The sequence below is a fragment of the Chelonia mydas genome, chromosome 10 (assembly GCF_015237465.2).
Source record: "Chelonia mydas isolate rCheMyd1 chromosome 10, rCheMyd1.pri.v2, whole genome shotgun sequence".
NCBI classification, from domain to species: Eukaryota; Metazoa; Chordata; order Testudines; family Cheloniidae; genus Chelonia; species Chelonia mydas.
In genome coordinates, this window is record NC_051250.2 from 76,050,872 (window position 1) to 76,070,038 (window position 19,167).

Consider the following 19,167-nt stretch of genomic DNA (forward strand, 5'->3'; position numbering starts at 1 on the left):
ACACTAAATCTTGGACTGCAGGCATTGGAAAGCAGAGAACCCCCGTGTTAATAGTTTGCAAAATGACATGCTCTGTTATTCGGCAAATATTTTTGCTATTTTAGTTTTCTTAAAAAACAAACAAACAAACCCCCCAAAGTTGTTTGTTCCGTCATTGTTGGGTGGTTTCACATGAAGTGACCCAAATTATCTGCTGATTTAATAATTCCCATGTTGGTCCTTGAAAATAATGGACTAGATCCTCTTGATAGAACAAAAGGGAGGAGTGGGGGTGATCAGGTATTTTCCACAGTATGCATCCGATGAAGTGAGCTGTAGCTCATGAAAGCTTATGCTCAAATAAATTTGTTAGTCTCTAAGGTGCCACAGGTCCTCCTTTTCTTTTCATGGAGGTTATGGCTCCCTGATCCTCAAGGCCTGATGCCACTTAGAGCTGCTGCCGAACATCACTAGGTTATGCTACTGATGTGGAGTCCTTAACAGACCATGTACCAGTTGAGGACTGGCATGGCATAGCATAGCAGGGCTCGGCCGTGCCTCTTACCTGCTCCAATGATACCCCTTGCATTGGGAAAAGGGCCAGAGGTGCAGGGACTGGCTGCAGTATACATGCATCAGCAGAGAGTGCAATTCTACTACAGAGAAACACTCTGCTGGCCACTTGCAGTTGGGTTACTGCTCTTTTCACCCACCTCAGTGGCACACAAGAGACATAACCCATCTAGTGAATCTGGCCCTGCTCTCTGTCTACAGGTTTACAGGGAGTATAATCCTGGGTCAGCCACAATATAGACCATTAGAATTAAATGATCACTGCAATCGGATCTGTAAAATGGTAAACTTGTCAAATCAGACCTGTGCAGGGTAAGCAAACACTCCCTGTCTTGTAACGACTGGCTCGTAGAATTTACCCTGTCTAATGCCAAAGCAGGTCAATCACATTGTTATTGGCTCACGCAGGTACTCCCACAAGCTGTAACATATTTTACTGGCAACCAAGGAGCACACAAAAATGCATGTCCTAGCTTTGAAAGCATCAAAAAATTCCATTCAATATGACCTTTAAAATCTAACATGCCACTGATCCACATAGCCTTAGGGCAAGCAGTTAGCTGGAATGGGCATTTGGTCTTTGTTGCCAGACAAGCTCCACAAAGTGGGGATCGCTAGAAATTGCATTTGTCCGTATGGACATAAAGTAGGACCAGACTCAAACCTCTGCATAGAAATGAATCACTTGCCATTCACAGGTTTTGTAACGCATTGCCAACTGGACTTAAAGTCCTGTGAAATGAAGGAGGAATGTGAGGAAGCGGAGTCCAGGTCCGTTGAAGGATGAGTGTATTTTGTACTGCCCTTGCTCTTAATTCAACAAACAGCTCTAGTTAGTAAAGCACTGAAGCATCTGCTTAAGTCTCATTGACTTTAATGGCACATAAGCACATACTTAATGTTAAGCACATGTTTAAGTGCTTTGCTGAATTGGGGGCCTCCTTTCATGCCTTTGATGGCATGCAGCAGACATGAAAGAAATGGATTAAAATCAGATCTTTTTAGTGATGCACTGTTACATTAATGAAATAATTTACATACTGAAAGTGAAAGCAGAAAATAAAGGAACAAAGTATGCTAGTTGTGTGCATACTGTAAATGCCACAGCAGTGTTAGGCAGGAAACTTTTAAAAAGAGAGAAAATTTCAGAGACTCGACTTTAAACAGGTAAGAACTTCAAAATTCCCTGGGAGAGTGAGACAATCAATGCCCTGGTCGTTGCTAATTTTGCAGGGTGGTTAAAAGAAACGAACAATTTGTAGCTCTTGGAAATCAAATATGGCTCCTTGGATATGTTCCTGCAAAATGTTGTTTATTTTGCAATAAAATCCTTGTGCATTACTGGTCTAGATACAAAGTTTGTGCTCTTCTTTCCCCCTTGTATTCTTTCCTTCCATAGAGGATTTCCCCTTTTTGGTAACCAGAACAGTATTTGTTGGGGGTAATATGGAGTTTCTCAAGTGCACTCTTACTGGGATCCACAATTTCTGCTTAGATTTCGACTTCTTTTGTGACTGAAGATGGTTCTGAAGTGGAATTTCTTTAGAAATTTTCAAGAATTCCCTCCAGCTTCATATACACCATTTCAGTGCTCAGCCTTTACATTAGCCCACTGAGGGTCAGAAACTAGACCTGCAATCCTTATCCAAAATATCCCAGCTCTGACTGTAGTCTCTTTAGTAGTTTTGGCTGAGAGAAATTGAGACTAGCCCCCTTTTTTGAGTGTGGAGACATTGTCAGGCTATTTTGTTGATTCATGCTATGGGTAGCTAAAGTATTATATAATAAATTGTATTTACACTGGCATGAAATGAATGCACTTTTGCAAGGTAATATCTAGAGAAGCACGTTTTGTATGTGCAAAGGAATAAACATCTTGCCATTCCTGTGCTGGGATGATTTATGTTGTTTGCTTTTTCTTTTCTTTTCTTTTTTTTTTTAAAGCAGGGCAGATGGTGTTTCTTCATGACTGTGACAACTAGCGGTGACTCCAATCCTGCACCTGGAGAGATTTCGTTTGACTTTGACAACACCGTTTAATTTTAAATGCTGCAGAAAGTTGGCTTATTGAAACTTCGCAACTACAGCCCAGAATGTACTGGTGCGTGGGAACTGAGGAATCCGCTGTTAGCCGAGAGTGCAACATGGAGCACCAAAATGGTAAATGGAACAGCTGTTTCTTTCCTATTTGGAGCAGCAGTAAATATTTAGACTTTGATTTTTTGAAGGTGCCCAAGGGACTTAGGTGCACAGGTCCCATTGGAATTCAATGAGATTTAAACACCTAATTCCCTTAAGTTGCTTTGAATATCCAAGACCATATCTTCAAGAATCTACAAAATGTAACAGTTAATTCTACTTGCAAGAAGAATGGCATGTATCTATTAATAAAGAAGGAACAGTGTTCCTTACAAGTGGAACTAGTCCATATTTCTATCACATACCATTGATTCAAAAATGTGTTATAAGGTTCATAATTTTTAGCACATGAATACAAATGTGCTGCCAGCTATTGATGTAGTATGTGCTCAGGGTACCAAAGCTTTTAAAATCAGAGCATCATTCCTAAGGCTGAACAGATCCTGCTCCTGTTGTAGTGTAAGCTTTAATTCAGCAACTACTGATAATTTAAGGTTAAAAATCCGTAGCATGGATTAGAAAATTTGTGTTTATATAATAATATTTTGAATCCATAGGTAGAAATCCTTCTTTAAAAGGCGATGTATGTTTCAGGTTAGTTTCTGTTGGTGTGATAATTTCTTCTTCAAATATTATATTTGTTGCCAAAATTGTCAATCACGGGACAATAACATTAATTTTCTCCAAGTCAAAAACAGTTATGTCTCAGTAACAAGAACCAGTCTTTGGCTTATTATATTAGTGTGTTTTTCCCCATAATAAACAATTCATAAGGATGCAGTCTTTGCGTTAGAAGTGTGGGATGAAGGTGTTTTTGACGCTGGGTAGTGAGTAAGCAAAGCTCAGAAGCGGCTAATGTTTTAGCAACCTTATTTTGGATTTTATCAGCAACTATGAAGCAATGCCTGATACTTTATTCAGAGGCCTTTTTACCTTTATCAAAGACATTTCGCACCAGTGTCACACAGAGCTCCGGGAACTCTTTCCTTTCCCCGTATGTATTATGATTATTTTGTGGTGGCTTTTTTTTCTATATTTAAAGCTTTATCTTTGTACAGTGATCAGGAGCTCTTGGGAATAATGATTAAATCTGGTATTTGCCTTAAACTGTTAATTGTATGTCTAAACTCTCTTTCTGGAAATCTGAATTCATTTCTGTTGGCATACTAAATTATAAACCATGAGAAGAATTTTAATCTGCTGTAACTATTAGCAGACTTTAATGGATCACCAACAGTTTTAGCCTGTAATTCTGATTTGACAGATTTTCCTCAGTGTTTCAAAGAGAAGGTAAATAAATAAGTCTGTCTGTGTGTAAATAATGAGGTGGGAAGGGGAAAAAAAGCTATAAACTGTTTTTCTATTTAATGATAGAAAAGAATTTCCATGAAGAAGCTGGCTTTCTTCATGGAAATTTTTATATTGCTTTGCTGTGTAAAATGTGCCGTAAGTTACAAGTAACATGTAGTGTACAAAGCACACCAGTATAACCACTATACATAGAATTGTGTGTGTAAGAAATTGTAGGGATAGGGAAGATTGGCCATGTGGTATTGAGGTTAGGTTTTCAATCACGTACTACTTCAGGAAGTTTGCTCCCTGTGTGTATGCTGTATGTTTTTAAACTTATTTTGATTAAGGATTGCTTAGTTTCTCCCAAGGATGAATTATGTCAGCTAGTCATTCCACTCCTTAGATTAGATGGTCCTTGTTCGCCATTTGGATTTACTTACCTAACTTGAATGCTGGAATGCAGTGAGTCATTAAACCTTCACATGTGAATATATTGTTTTCATGCTTTTCACGCAGATGGTGTCGGCTGCTTTCATTGTGCATGAACCACTGGGAATAATAATAGGCCATAGCATCTCATCTGTAAATATCAGGGATTCCAGTAGAGGTATTTCTTGTAGTCCTGTCATCTTATGCTGGGATCCAATCAGCTCTCACAAGCTGAGCAGGGTAGCTCTGGTCAGTATATGAATGGGTGGCTTCTAACACATAGTGTAATGGTCTTTTGGCTCAGTAACTGGCTACTGCATCCAGGAGGGTACTGGAGGCCATGTGCTGCTGGAAGCCCCTTCTGTCAGATGAGAAATCACACGTGTGTTCTGATCACTTACCAGCCTTACAATCCTAGGCCACTTTTCATGAAATCTGAACATTGGGGCAGATCCTCAAGCTGGAGCATATTGTCCTAGCTACGTTGACTTCAGTGGAGCTGTGACAAGTTAGACCAGCAGAGAATCTCTCCCATTCTGTGTATCTAAGTTCCCCCTGCAATTTAAACTTGGTATGTTATTCCTGCCCTAATTTGTATGCTGGTTTTGTGTCCAGCTAAACTTCTGCTCTACTCCAGCTGTGAGGTACCTGCATTTCAGTGGTATGTGAAGTGCTCCCTATATAGCCTTTGCTACCTCACAGGGATGTTGCTAAGCTTAATTAGCCAATGTCTGTAACACGCGGTGGGATCCTCAGATGGAAGGCATTATAGAAGTGCAGAGTAATATTTATTGTTTTTTCAGCTGTCTAAATAATTGACTCACTCCCACCCCACCTCTGCTTCCCCTCCCTATTACACATTAATATCATGCTTATTAAAAGGAAGCATTGTGACCCATATGGGGCAAGTGTAGGGATATGGGGGATATTCCTGCCTTTTGTGAATCAAAAGATCTTTACCCTTATTGAAAAGTTCTATAGAATTTAATGGAGATGAAACCAAACGGGATTTTGCAGCAATTCAGTAGGGTTCTAAAGAAGTTACTCTACAAATTATATAATTAGAATTAGTTCCTTTCTAGAGTGCTGTTTTTTCTAATTTTATAGAATTTTGTAGCAGGGATATAATTCTCTATTAAATTCTATGGGATGATTCAAGAAAGCTACAGAAAGGTAATCATTGTTGATTGAATTCATCAGGGCTCTCCTTTGAAAAATACTTAGTGACACCTCTGTTGGTAAAGCCTGTCTAGGTGCAATAATAAATGTGGTCCTGAGCCGCAGAGTGGCCAGGATACCTCTGTATGATGGTTTCTAAGGGGAACTGGGCCTCACTACAAAAACATTGAGAGAGTCTCTTCCTTGGTTTCAGTAATGATTAATATTAAAGAAATAATGATCGCTATTATAATACTTTTTATTTCCATAGCAACTTTACAAAAATTAACTAATTAAACCCTTACAACCCCCCACTGAGACAAGTCTGTACAGTAAAAGGATCATGCTGCCCACCACTGGAATTCATCAGCTGTCCAACGGCACAGAGACACATTGCATTACAGTATAGGGTAGGAGCTGAAGAAAAAAGAACATAAATTTGCCCTGCAGATTTAGGTGGCCAGAGCATAATTACATGAGTTGGAATTCAGAGAGGCCCAGAGATTTAATGCCCTTATGTCTCTTGAAAAATGCAAGAAGATCTTTGATTGACCATGTGTGGCCCAATCCACCTTTTTATTTCACCTGAAAGGTAGCATTCCTGTCATTACAGAGGCGCCTACAACCATGCTAGGGCATTAATTCAGAACTGAGGGCTGGTCTACACTGACAAGTCAGGTTGACCCAACTTCATAGCTCAGGGGTGTGAAATATCCACACCCCTGCGCGACATAGTTAATCTGACCTAACCCCTGGTGTCGACAGCATAGTGTTGATGGAGGAATTCTTACATCAACCTAGCTACTCCCTCTTGGGGAGGCGGATGAACCAGTGTGATGGGAGAACCCATCCTGCCACTACAGCGAGGGACTACACTGAAGCGCTCTGGCCGTGCTGCTGCATTTTAAGTGTAGACACAGCCTGACTCAGATGAAAATGAGCTGCCTGCACATCACCAACCCCACTTCCTGCATCACGGAAAAGTCTTTCCTGTAGGTATCCCATCCAAGCCATGACCCACCCTGACCTTGCTTCGCTTGTGAGATCTCGCAGGGTCATTTTAAGTAGCTTCCTCATGAAACAGTTAACTCTGCAAAGCAATTTCTCGGAGAAAATTTCACACGCCATTAGATAGTAACTACTTTTGGTTACTTAGTAGCAGCATAATCCATATTTGAACGGCTTTCCTTGAAGAAGAGGCCCCCTTCTCCATCTCTGCTCTGTTTGCATTGGGGGTCAGATTTGCAAATGTGGAAGAGAGACTCCGGTGCCTTAAGCAGCCTTTGGCTCAGCCCCTTTTCTAGTGGGTAGGTGCCCCCATCAGTACCGGCCCCCTCACTAATAGCAGGCGAGAGGCTGAGCTGTCCTCTCCCGCTGAAGCACACTGATGGGGGAAGGGGGCGGGGGGCGGGAGAGAGAGAGAGAGAGTTTACAAAAAGAAAAGGAGTACTTGTGGCACCTTAGAGACTAACCAATTTATTTGAGCATAAGCTTTCGTGAGCTACAGCTCACTTCATCGGATGCATACTGTGGAAAGTGTAGAAGATCTTTTATACACACAAAGCATGAAAAAATACCTCCCCCCACCCCACTCTCCTGCTGGCAATAGCTTATCTAAAGTTATCACTCTCCTTACAATGTTTACAGTGTTCCTGCCCGTGCTGTTTCTGCAAATTTAAACCACTAGTCCTCTTAGTCTGGCACCAACTTTACATCAGTTTAGAAAATAAAAGTCTACAGCAGCAACTAGTGACTGCCTCCTAGCAATAAAAATAGCTGAAGTCCACATAACCCTGGGCGTTAACATATGTGATGCCTCCAGATTAGACCTTTGTTTTTATTTCTGGAAAATTCTGCCTGGTTGACTGTGTTTCCTTTAATGTCAAGGGCAGGGACTTGCACTTATTACTGTGACTGTTTTGTTGTTTTTTTGTTCATAAATCTTTACTGCTGAATGATTTGGGGGGGGGGGGGGGGGCGGGGCGGACACAGGTTTTGAAGTTCCATTAACAGTAGTGGATCTAAATGTTCTCTGTGTAACGTTTTAGAAGGAGGAGTTATGCCAGCAGAAAGGGGTCATGGTTATAGCACAGGACTAGGGGTCAGGGCACTGGCATTCGAGACCCAGCCATGTCATGATGCACTGAATAGCCTTCAGCAAAAGGCTCACAGTTGCTCTCAGCTTCCCCATCTGGAAGACAGGGTGGTGGTGTGAGGATGAATTGGGTGCACTTGGGGTGGGCAATGCGCTACAGAAGCACTGTATGTGGTGTTAGTTTGAAGTTTATGGAATAAGAATGAGAATAAACGAATCATGAACTTTTTTTTCTTCCTGCTTCTGAATCTGAGGTCTTTGGGGGCAAACGGTGAATCAAAAATAATCCTACAAGCAAAAAAACCAAGTTGCTATGTGAGCTGGACTTATTGTGCATGCCCTCCAGAAACAGAAGTAGGAAACGGCAAGCAGAAATAGGAAGTGCCCTTACACAGCAGTAACCAGGTTTTATTTTTAACCCTCTTGAAATGTAGACCATATACAGAAGTGGTGAGATTTGGTGGAGGCCCAAAAGCTAACAGAAATTCAGCTTTGTTTAGAATGCATTGAGATTGCTTGCTGTCACATAAAGATGCTGTGTGATACCAAGGCAGCACATTGCACATTCACAATTATCTTGACCAAGATTTTCAAAAGTGACTAGTGATTTTGGTGCCTCAGTTCTCTGACACCTTGAAGGGGGCTGATTTTCAGAGGGCAGACGCTCAGCATATTCTTAAAAAACAGGCACCTTCAAGGTGTCTCAAGGTGGGTGCCTAAAAATGATGGAGGCATCCAAAATAATGAGTCACTTTTGAACATCTTGGCCTTTGTGAGTAGGACGCATCTGCGATTGCACTCCTAATCATTGCTCAGTGACTTTGCCTCGTTGGTGCTGTACGCTTACAGGGGCCGACATTTATACAATAGTGAGCAAAGCAAAACAAAAACAAAAAACAACTATTAGCGGTAGATTGGCTCTGCATCTCTTGAACCTGTGCCCTGCTGCAAAGAGGAGAGACATGCAGCAGGGAATCAGGAACACGTCCACAAAACTGGAGAAGCCGGCAGCCTCCTGAGGGGCAGGAAGCCAGGGGCAATGAAGGGAAGGGGGTTTGACTAGGAGCCAGGCACAGGAGCTAGCAGGAGTTGGACCTGGACATGTTGCTCTGATAAGGAGGCACAAATAGAGCAACAACTCACGGAATATAATACAACAGTTCATGCAAGCGAGGGAACTGTTCCTCACCCAGTTACTGAAGACGAGCCGATTAAGACAATTGAAATTTAGTAAGACAAACAGACCAGGTGAGTGTCTCCTTCCAAATCATAACCTAGGTATTACAAAGGATCCAGTTTACAGAAGCCAGATGCTCTCAGGACCCAACTGAGACTAACTTATGCTGGCTCAAAATGTATCTCAGTGACTATAAAGCACATAATGGTAATGCAGAGAACAAATCCCACCAGCATGCGCATGAACTGGAAGGAAAACCAGCTGATCTTAAAATAGGAGTCTACTACTACACACGCTGGATAATATAACCTGGTCCAAACCCACACTGTGAAGAAAGACGCTGTAAAAGGAATGAGAGGCCATGGAAGTGGACGAGATGGTAAAGAGGATAAGTAGAACCTTGCAAAAAGAAATACAGATGTCCACACTGATTCAAACATATCTAAGAGCATCAATAGTAAATTCTTTGTAAGCACCGAGAGGATAATAGGGTGACAAGTAATAGCCGACATGGATTTGTCAAGAATAAATCATACCAAACCAATCTATTTTCTTTCTTTGACAGGGTTACTGGCTTAGCGGATGGGGGGAAGCAGTAGACGTGATATACCTTGATTTTTAGTGAAGCTTTTCACACAGTCCCTCCTGACATTCTCATAAGCAACCGAGGGAAATGTGTTCTAGATGAAATTACTATAAAGTGGGTTTAAAACAGTTCAAAAATCGTACTCAAAGAATAGCTATTTGTGGTTTGCCATGTTCGCTGAAGGTAGGGCAAGAAGTAATCCGCTTACTCTGCAGCAAGAGAGATTTAGGTTAGATATTAGGAAAAACTTTCTACCTATAAGGACAGTAAAGTGCTGGATTAGGTTAACCAGGGAGGTTGTGAAAACCCCATCAATGGGGATTTTTAAAAACAGGTTACACAACCACCTGTCAGGGATGATCTAGTTATACATGGTCCTGCAGGGGAGGATGGACTAGATTAGTGGTTCTCAACCTTTCCAGGCTGCTGTACTCCTTTCAGGAGGCGGATTTTTCTTGTGCACCCCTAGTTTCAGCTCACTTAAAAACTATTTGCTTAAAAAATTCAGACATAAAAATACAAAAGTGTTACAGCTCACTGTTACTGGAACATTGCTGACTTTCTTATTTTTAACATATAATTATAAAATAAATCGACTGGATTATAAATATTGTACTTACATTTCAGTGTATATAGAGCAGTACAAACAAGTCATTGTCTATATGAAATTTCAATTTGTACTGACTTAGCTAGTGCTTTTTATGTAGCCTGTAGTAAAAAATCTAGATGAGTTGATGTAGCTCCTGGAAGACCTCTGCATACTCCCAGGGGTACACATACACCTGGTTGAGAACCACGGGACTAGATGACCTCTCAAGGTCCCTTCCACTCCTACATTTCTGGGAGCAGAGTCGACTGAGCAGAGGGTACAACTCCAAATACAGTTGTTTTACTGCTTGGGGAAAGTGTGATCTTTATTTGGGCAAGAAGAAACAAGACTTCCTATTTAAATCCTTAGTTTTTAATACAATATACAACCAATACATAGGAGTTCAAGCAGCCTGACAGAAGAAATGGTAACAATATAAGGGAGGCAATTGGAAAATCTTTTGCAAACAGGACTTTTATATAAATGGGTCTTATATGCTCTTGCGAGTATATGATGATAAAATAGTTGGGGGGCCAGGGTTCAATCTGGTGAAAAACAAAATCCCCGTCCTTAGTTACATTTTGAAATTACTAATTGCCTGGCGTGTGTGCACATCCAGCACTTACAATCGCGACCCTGGCTACCATTTTGCCAATAGTGTTGTGTATACATTGACACTTGCAAAAGGAATTGTGCTAAATGGTTACTTTTCATAATGTCAAAAAGACTATATAGGCCTGTTCCAAAGCCCATGGAAATTTACGGGGGCCTTTACACTAACTTCAACAGGCGTTCGGTCAAACCTTCAGTGATGGTCAGAGCCATTTGGTCAGATTTTTTTCTTTTAAGGCCAGCTTCACTGAAGATGCTACCAGTGTTTTGCTTTTCAGAATACAGCCAGCCCAGAGGAAATGTTTGCAGTGCAGAATGGGGTGGGATTTTTGTTCCATCCCGTTCTAAATTTTCTATAATAGTTTGATTTTGTATTTATATTTTGATATGGTTCGAACCTGTACTTCATTCCAACTCAAAGGAGGTTGGCTGATCTGAATACTAGGGAAGGGCATTTAGGCCCTGATGCTGTAAAGAGACCCTCACAGGCAGACCCTGCAGTCAGCGTGGTTCTATGTTGGTACAGGTGTCTTTCCCTGAGTGCTGTCACAAGAGTCCTGCTGTTTGGAGGAGTGGGACCTTAGTGCAGTTAATAAAAACAGCTAAACCCATAAACCTAAACTGTACCCATGATGTTTATTTTTACTGTATCCAGCCAAACTTTTAATGACAATGTGATATAAAAATAAAATGGAGCAAACAATGCAAAGTTCATCCTTCGTTAAAGTCTGATTGGTTTAAAATAGCTTTTCCATCATAACAATAGCAATGCTGGGGTTTTTTGGGGATGGGGAGGGGTCACTATGTAGCTGATTTGGCAGTCTTTGCAAACCCACACCTCCCCAGAGTAATACTTAGAAGTGACATCCACCTTCAAAGAGCGGTGTAGGTGTTAACTAATTCAGCCCCACGAGCGAGGCAAGAATTATTGTCCCCATTTTGCAGATGGGGAGACTGAGATGGAGAAATATCATGACGTGCCCAAAGCTGTAGCATGTGTTGGTTGCAAGAGCCAGGGTTAGAACTCAGGGTTTTACTCTCTGCCCTGTGTTCAAGACTCCCAATTATGCTGACCTCCACTTTAAATCACTGGGCCACATTTTTATGCTCAGATGCTGTTGGATTCTGCCCAATTCTAGGACCATTTTTCCTCACCCTTAAACTGTATCAGCTGTAAGGTGTAGATTTCATAAGACTGAACTCTTTATGTCAATTGCTTATTAATGTGGTTTATCAAGGACTGTGTTGGAATCACAAGCAATCACTGTGGTGGGGTGTTTCCTGGAAGCAAGGTGATGCGAGCTGTATCTTGTTGCCTTAGAGAGCAGTCTGTTTTCTCTCTCTCTGTTTTGGGGTTCTTGTGTGTTATCATGGAGTTTTCTACAAAATAAAATGGGGTTACACTGCAACCTTCCAGCAAGAGCATTTGTTTTTATCTAACTTTTTGAGTATATGCCATGGACATATCAGCTAATCCCTGGGATACATGAACAGAACTCTCATTTAAATCCATTGGAGTCATACACATATGTGTAAGAGGGTAGATTGTGTCCATGAGCAATTCCCCCCCCTTTCTCACTGCCTCTTTGTGGTTTCATTAGTAATGCTGACCTACTGCTGCTGTCTAGGGATTGGTTCCTGTTGCAGAATGAAAAATAAGGAGAATTTTCCTTCCACTTGGCAGTACCACAGAAATTCTTTCAATATGACGTATTTCCATACATTTGGTATAGGCTGGGGCAGGCACATATTATTAGTACCTTCCATCGAGCGCTCTCGTAAAGGTGGGATTTCCCTCTCTGATTGTGTGTTCCTGTTAGCAGTAACATAGCCACCTACATACAGAAAGGGAAAAGTCCGTTCTCTGAGGAGTTTAAAACGCTGGGTTTCTAAGGTGCTTAGCTGGCACAAGCGAAAGAGCTTTTGCAGTGGTTAATCTGGAACTTTGGATGTCTGGGTTCAGTTTTCTCCTCTGCCACAAACTTCCCATGTGACCTTGGGTAAGTCACTTAGTGGCTCTGTGCCTCAGTTTCCCATCTGTAAAATGGGGATAATAGCACTTCCTCCCTCACAGCAGTGTTTGAGGAGACTGTGTTAACAGAGTACCTCATGAAGACTTGTACTGAAATTGTACTTAGGGAATGTTAAACTCCACCTTTCCCTTAATTTTCCCTGCCTTCTTTTTTGTATTTTAGACTTCAAATAGCCAATAAATGGCTTGCAGTGTGACAGGGCATAATCGCAGAACTCACTGGGAAAAGCTCAGTGCAAACTGTCCATAATCCCTTGCTGCATACAGTTGCAAGTTCTGGTAAAATAATGAATAATGAAGCAGGGCAGAGATTCAAACTTAGAAACGAGAAGTCTGGATAAATTTAGCTCAAATATTCTTGGTATGTTTGTGGTTCCTGTGGAATTTACACTGCTTCATGCTTTAATGATTGCATTATCGTTTAGAAAAACTGGCATCACTGACTGGACAAAACTTTACAATTAAGACTCTTTAAAATTGTTTTAAATGATTCACCTGGATTTCTTGTTTTGGAATTACTCATTTTCCCCCCCCTTCTTGGGGAAGGAGAGTTTGACTATAGATTATTACTTAATTGAAAAGCCACAAAGTTGGGTTTGCAAGGCTTAGAGCTGATACACACTTCAGTGTGATTATCTACCTTACATTAAAAGTCTGTCTAGGGAGTAGGATTCAAAGGGAATGCTGATAATCACTTCAGACAAGAACTCCCCCAGAATCTGTCTCTCTCACATCAAAGATGTTCAAAAGCTTCTGCGAAAGCTTTTATTTTTGCATCAAACAGAATTTTTTTAAACACTAATGGACGGGATCCCCTTTCATATCTCAAACATAGCTCCATATTGTTAACTGAAGTATAGCTCTCTGTATTCAGCCCACCGTTGTGGATGTGATTTTCCACTGCCTTGCATCTTGAGTATTCTTCCTCACCTGGGCAAAGTGAGAATAAAATGCTACCACATCTGAAGTCTCCTTTGTCTTTACATAAATGGTAGCCGTTTGCACCCCTTTGCACTCATTGGGCCAGATCCTCAGGCACACTGGATTTGTGTTTAGCACACATTGGTGGGAGGGTGGATATAAAGTGGCTTTCCTGTTTTGGCCCGTGGTGCAATTTAGATCAGCCTCTAGGTTGCTCTGAGTTGCATTGGCTTGTAAAGGTCCCTTAAGGCTCTCAGCTCATTCAACCCCCTTCCCCTTTAAATTATACCAGTTGATCCTGCATTACGCTATCAGTATACTCCGTGGGTGAAATCCTGACCCCATCCAAGTCAGTGACAAAACTCACATTGACTTTCCTGGGGCCTGGATTTTACCCCATATATTTTTCAAGTTCAAAGTATATGTATTTCCAGCAAAATACACACAGTAGAAGTTTGTTTGCTCAGTGGTAACGCCTGCCCCCCAGTGAGAGAGAACTTGTGTTTACTATGAAAACAAATAGTTGTGTTCCCCAGTCCTTCTTTCTTCCTTTTTGCATACACAAGCATCTCTGGTACCTAAACTTTATCACAGACTAAGGGAGACATTTTTTGTGGGAACTGCTTGCTGAAATTTTGGCTGCACATCACTTGTCTCAGGACCAATGCTGCTTATCTTGGATATTGCTTGTGGATGTTTGACACGCTTTCCACACTTTCCAGTCCATTCAAAGTACAGCTGCTAAGATAAACTTCCTTCCATGTTGTTCTCTCCATACCCACCTCTCTGAGGATCTGATCCAGATTCCATTGAAGCCTATGGAAAAATTCTCATTGAGGAGAGGAGCAAGCGGGGGGTGGGGTCATGCAGGGAAGAGGCCATGCAGGAGCAGGACCTTGCGGGAAGGGGTGATGTGAGGCCAGGGACTTGGAGAAAAGGGGTGGTGTGAGGGTAGGGCCTTGGGAGAAGGGGCGGTGAGAGGGCGGGAGCTCCAGGGGAAGGAGCATCGTGGGGGCAGGGCCTCAGGGGGAAGGGGCAGTGGAGGGGCGGGGCCAAAGTTCAGGATCTGGTGGCCACCCCACTTTTAGGGACCTTCTGCCATTCTTGCCCCGTGCTCTCCCAGTGCCCACCACAACCACCCCTCGACTGATCCTCCCACAAGCCCGTAGCCTTTTCTTCTGCTCTACCCTGACACATGGAAGGAGTATCCTTTCCAAACAAGCTTGTAAAGCCGCTAACCCTTCTTCAAATGCCATCTCCAGGCTTGCTTCTATTGTGATCCCTACCGTCAATGGCTAAGAGCTATGTAAAGGACCAGCAGGGATTGGTGGGATAGTTGAACCATCTATCGCATATGTAGGCCCTAATTCAGGAAAGCAATTAAATATGTGCTTAAGTCTGACTGAAGTCAGTGGGCCCTACTCACATGCTTAAAGCTATGCTTAAGTGCTTTCCTGAATTGGGGTCATCATCAGCCTATGGAACCCCGTGTTCTTAGCGTTGTGATCTCTTCCCCCTTTCCTCATATTGTTTGTAACATTCACTGGTGTCTTGTCTTAAATTAGGCCGTGATTCAGGAAAGTGTTTCAGTGTGTGCTTGAAGTTAAGCATGTGCTTAAGTGCTTTCCTGAATAAGGATGCTTTCAGGCCTCAAATTGTGAGCGGTTTGGGGCGAGGACTGTGTCATCGTATGCGTTTGAACATTGGCTAGCACAGGGTGGCCCTGTTCCCAATTCACTGTTGGTATTGCTGTAGCAGCTAATACAAGTAATCATTAGTGCTGGTTGGAAAATAGTAAACACGTTTTTGAAAAAAATATTTAAAGGAATGAAAACCTTTTTTTTTGTTTTTGAGGTGTTTTTTCCAATGAAAAATGAAACACTGGAAAATTTCCCGGGGGGTTGGGAAGAGAAGGTTGCTGTGGGAAAGCTGGAAAATTTCAAAAGAAAGTAAAATTGGCCATGAAAATTTTAATTGTGAAAAATGGCCATATTTCGTTTTTTAAAAATCAGTTGAAAATTTTGACCAGCTCTAGATATACTAATTAATTCCCTCTCTTGGTCTGGATTTCATGGGTTGTACTTTGTTCAGTTGAACAGGGATGGTCCTTATATCTCCTTTTTGTCACTTCCCACTGGAGACCCAGGAGCGGTGCTTTAATATTTTCTCTTTGTTTGGCATAGTCAATATTTGGAAAAGCAGCGTGAAGGGAATCAAAGAGAGAACAGTAATTGTACTTATGCCTGTTCCAATTAAAAATATATATCTGGTAAAGAAAAAGAGTAGCAGAGGTGGCTTATATCGATAAGCACGTTTGTGAATGATGCAAACTGTAGGACTGGGATGAAATCACTGAAACCATGCCGCAGAAATAGAACTTTCGTTTAAAAGCTGAGTCATTTTAATTTTTCTGCACAATAACCATATCTCTGGCCATTTTAGGGTTCTGTTCCCTGATATTTATTTTATTTTATTGTTTTCCCTACTGAATGGAATTTAATATCAACTTTTTCACTTCTTTCAAAAAAATATTGATGTTCTATTAAAGTCTTTTGTTTATGCCTAGAGGAGTATAATATGGGTAAGGACGGTGTAAGCTTCTTCACACTGCTCACCAGGGCACCTCGCCTTTGATCTGGAGGGGCAATATCTGTGGGCAGGAGGTCAGCGCTTTCTGCATGCCCATTCTGGTCTTGGCCTAAATAGAGTGTTGACACCTGGCCTGCTGGTTATGATGATGATTTCATGAGTCTGACACCTGCCTACTAAAAACTGGATTGTGACCACGAGAATTTTGAAAGCTCTTAAGTAATGGGGAATTAATTTGTTACATAACATTAAAGTTAATGGGCCTGATCCTGCACTCAGTTAAACAGGTGAAGTCACCTGTGTGTCTGATTAGCCCAATTAATTCATTTTTTCCCAGTGAATTAAGCAAGTTGCTCTGACTTGTTCTTGTGCTCCTCCTACAATCTCTGCTTGCTTCTCTGGAAACCAGCCAGGATCCCACCAGCACAGATGCATCAGAACAAACTTTTAACTTGGTTTCAGCTTCACCTCTTCCTCTTCAGCACACGGAGCAGGAAGGGCAAACAGGAACCAAGGGACTTTCGGACAGATAAGCATTCTGCATTTATGATCTGAGGACAGCAGGGTTAGCTAGCTAATGCCTGCTAGTGTTCCTAACGCAGTCATTCTGAGTCCCATTCGGAAAGAGAGAGGGGCAGGTCTAAGTTTGCTTTTCGCTTCCTGTCATTTACTTGCGACAGTTTGGCTAGCTTGCCTAGGATACGGGATCTATGTTACGTGTTAACTCGCTCAGTAAAGGACAATGTTTATAACTTGAGTTGAGGGAGCTGGGGATGAGATGTGGAGAAATGTACATTTGAATGTCTGAGTGTATTGTGAGCTGAGACTTTACATAGGGTTTGTCAAACCAGATGATATAGTATTGGTCCCTCTTTAAGCCTTTCATTGTAGCCCAGACATACAAAATACCACCATGCACTTGAATAACTAGCCTGGTGGTTCTCAGACTTTTGTACTGGGGACCCCTTTCACATAGCAAGCCTCTGAATGCGACCCCCCCCCCCCTAAATTAAAAACACTTTTTAATATATCTACCACCATTATATATGCTGGAGGCAAAGTGGGGTTTGTGGTGGAGGCTGACAGCTCACGACCCTTCATGTAATAACCTTGCGACCCTCTGAGGGGTCCTGACCCCCATTTTGAGAACCCCTGAACTAGCCAATGGTGCAATGCTATACATAAGGCAAACATTCCTTCCTGATGACCACAGGGGAGTAGTTACAGCTTTAAGTGTGAAATTTAAATACCCGTATTCCCTTACCATTCATAGCTACAAATATAGCTAGTAGACATGAACTTATCCAGCTCTGTTGAATGTGATTTAACTTCCTATAACACAGGTCGCAGGTTGATGCTGATGTTGTGATGCACTGAAATGTATTTCTTTGTATGCGCTCTAAACTTGCTGCCTTTTCATGGGAGTAAGGGCCTCTTGAATTTGTGTTATGCTCTAGCACAAAAGGAATAACTGACCCATTTTCACTCAGACTCCCAGAATAAAGTAATTCATTCCCATAATCCAAGGTAGCAGGCAGATATACACCCAAATGCAGATGATTCATTACAGAAAATATCCTATAAATGTAGAACTGAAGCTGCAGCTTCCTAGGCCTGCTACATTTTTGTAATTTACCTCTGGGTGTAGCTTTTCAAGGGAGTAAAACCCCAAATCATTTTCCTTCCCAGAGTCCATTTTTTTCACTTTCTGACTTTCATTTACAATTTTAACAAATGATTTCACTTCCAGATTAAGAGAATTTTGCTTTTGACCATTTCCAATGGCTTTCACTATCGTGGTGCACGATGCGTCACTGAAATTACCGCTTGTCAAAGTTTGTCGTATAAAGTCCTTTTAATTTAGTGACAAACACTTTATATGGGACAAAATTTGACGTGCCAGGTACTGGCACTCAAGCAATTTAAAAATAGTGCTAAATTAAACAACAGCAGCAAAAGACCCCTTCAATTTCTGATTTTTCTCTGGAGTCAGCCTGGCACTATTCCTCCTGATTTCATCTTTGGCCCTCTCTAATTACATAGTTACCAGCTCCATTTGTAGGGGAATTGGGCATTGATTATACTCTATGTGTTATGGGTGTTGCCCAGTTTTACATCCTCTTTTCCACTGGCCTACCCAGGGGCTGTCAGTGTAGAACAATTGCTGTAATTAGTTTAAATAATGGATGTTTGATTAAACTGAACTACTAAGCCCTCAGAGTCAGCTCAGAAGAGATTTCCTCTTTGCTTGGAGAAGTGATGTGATGTTGGTTGCATGGAGAATGAGAAGGTTTGGTGTGATCATAGCCCGTGTCTCCAGTCAGTACATCACACTAGTCACAGAGAGAGATCACTTTACCATCAGGAGAGCTTTGCCCAGTTCTGTCACTTTGGCTCTTCAACGGATCCAGGCCATTTTGTTACCTCCTGGATGGATTTATTGTAACCTCTCTGATGGGTCTCCCAGCAGGGACTTTGTAATGGTTCTGATTGATTCAAAATGTCTCCACCAGGATCATAAATCAGACAGATGGGACTTTGTATATTTCATCTAAATCATAAGAACCATGTAAATTAGATTATAAACTCCTCAGAGCAGGAACCGTGTCTCCCACTGGGATTGTACAGTACCTAGCACAATAGAGCTCGATCCTGAGTAACGGGGCTGTGAGGTAGTAAAGCCACTCTGTGGCCATAATTGCAGCCTCTGTGGCTATCCTCCTAATCCCCATGTGCATGGTTAACGGCTGGTGGAGCTCCAGAATTGTCACTCCACTGTCCTCGGAGTGAGCTCCCTAGCACATAGGGTGGGGCGGGTGCGCCTGCCACAACTGGCGCCTGCTGTGGTGAGTGGGGGAAGGACGTGTGGTTTGACCATACAAATTTACCAAAGAAAATAAAGAATATGCCCCAAAGTAGTTTGTCATCCATGGAATGAGATCTTCTTCCCCCTCCCCTCGTTGTTTAATCTGGAGAATAACAATCCAGTCACCTG

At 41.9% G+C, this 19,167-nt stretch overlaps 1 protein-coding gene across 5 annotated transcripts in view; it reads left to right on the plus strand.

Annotated features, from left to right (window-relative positions):
* LRRK1 (leucine rich repeat kinase 1) overlaps positions 1-19,167 on the plus strand; it is a 107,540-nt gene that overhangs the window by 4,817 nt on the left and 83,556 nt on the right. For 2 of the 5 annotated variants that reach the window (XM_037909997.2, XM_037910001.2), the window contains one exon: positions 2,497-2,712. In XM_037909997.2, the coding sequence (XP_037765925.1) occupies positions 2,646-2,712 (67 nt within the window). In that variant the 5' untranslated portion in view covers positions 2,497-2,645. Of the gene's footprint in view, positions 1-1,589; positions 1,720-2,496; positions 2,713-19,167 lie in introns of those variants that run through there. The other 3 variants (XM_037909999.2, XM_037910000.2, XM_037909998.2) reach the window with 3 other exon arrangements.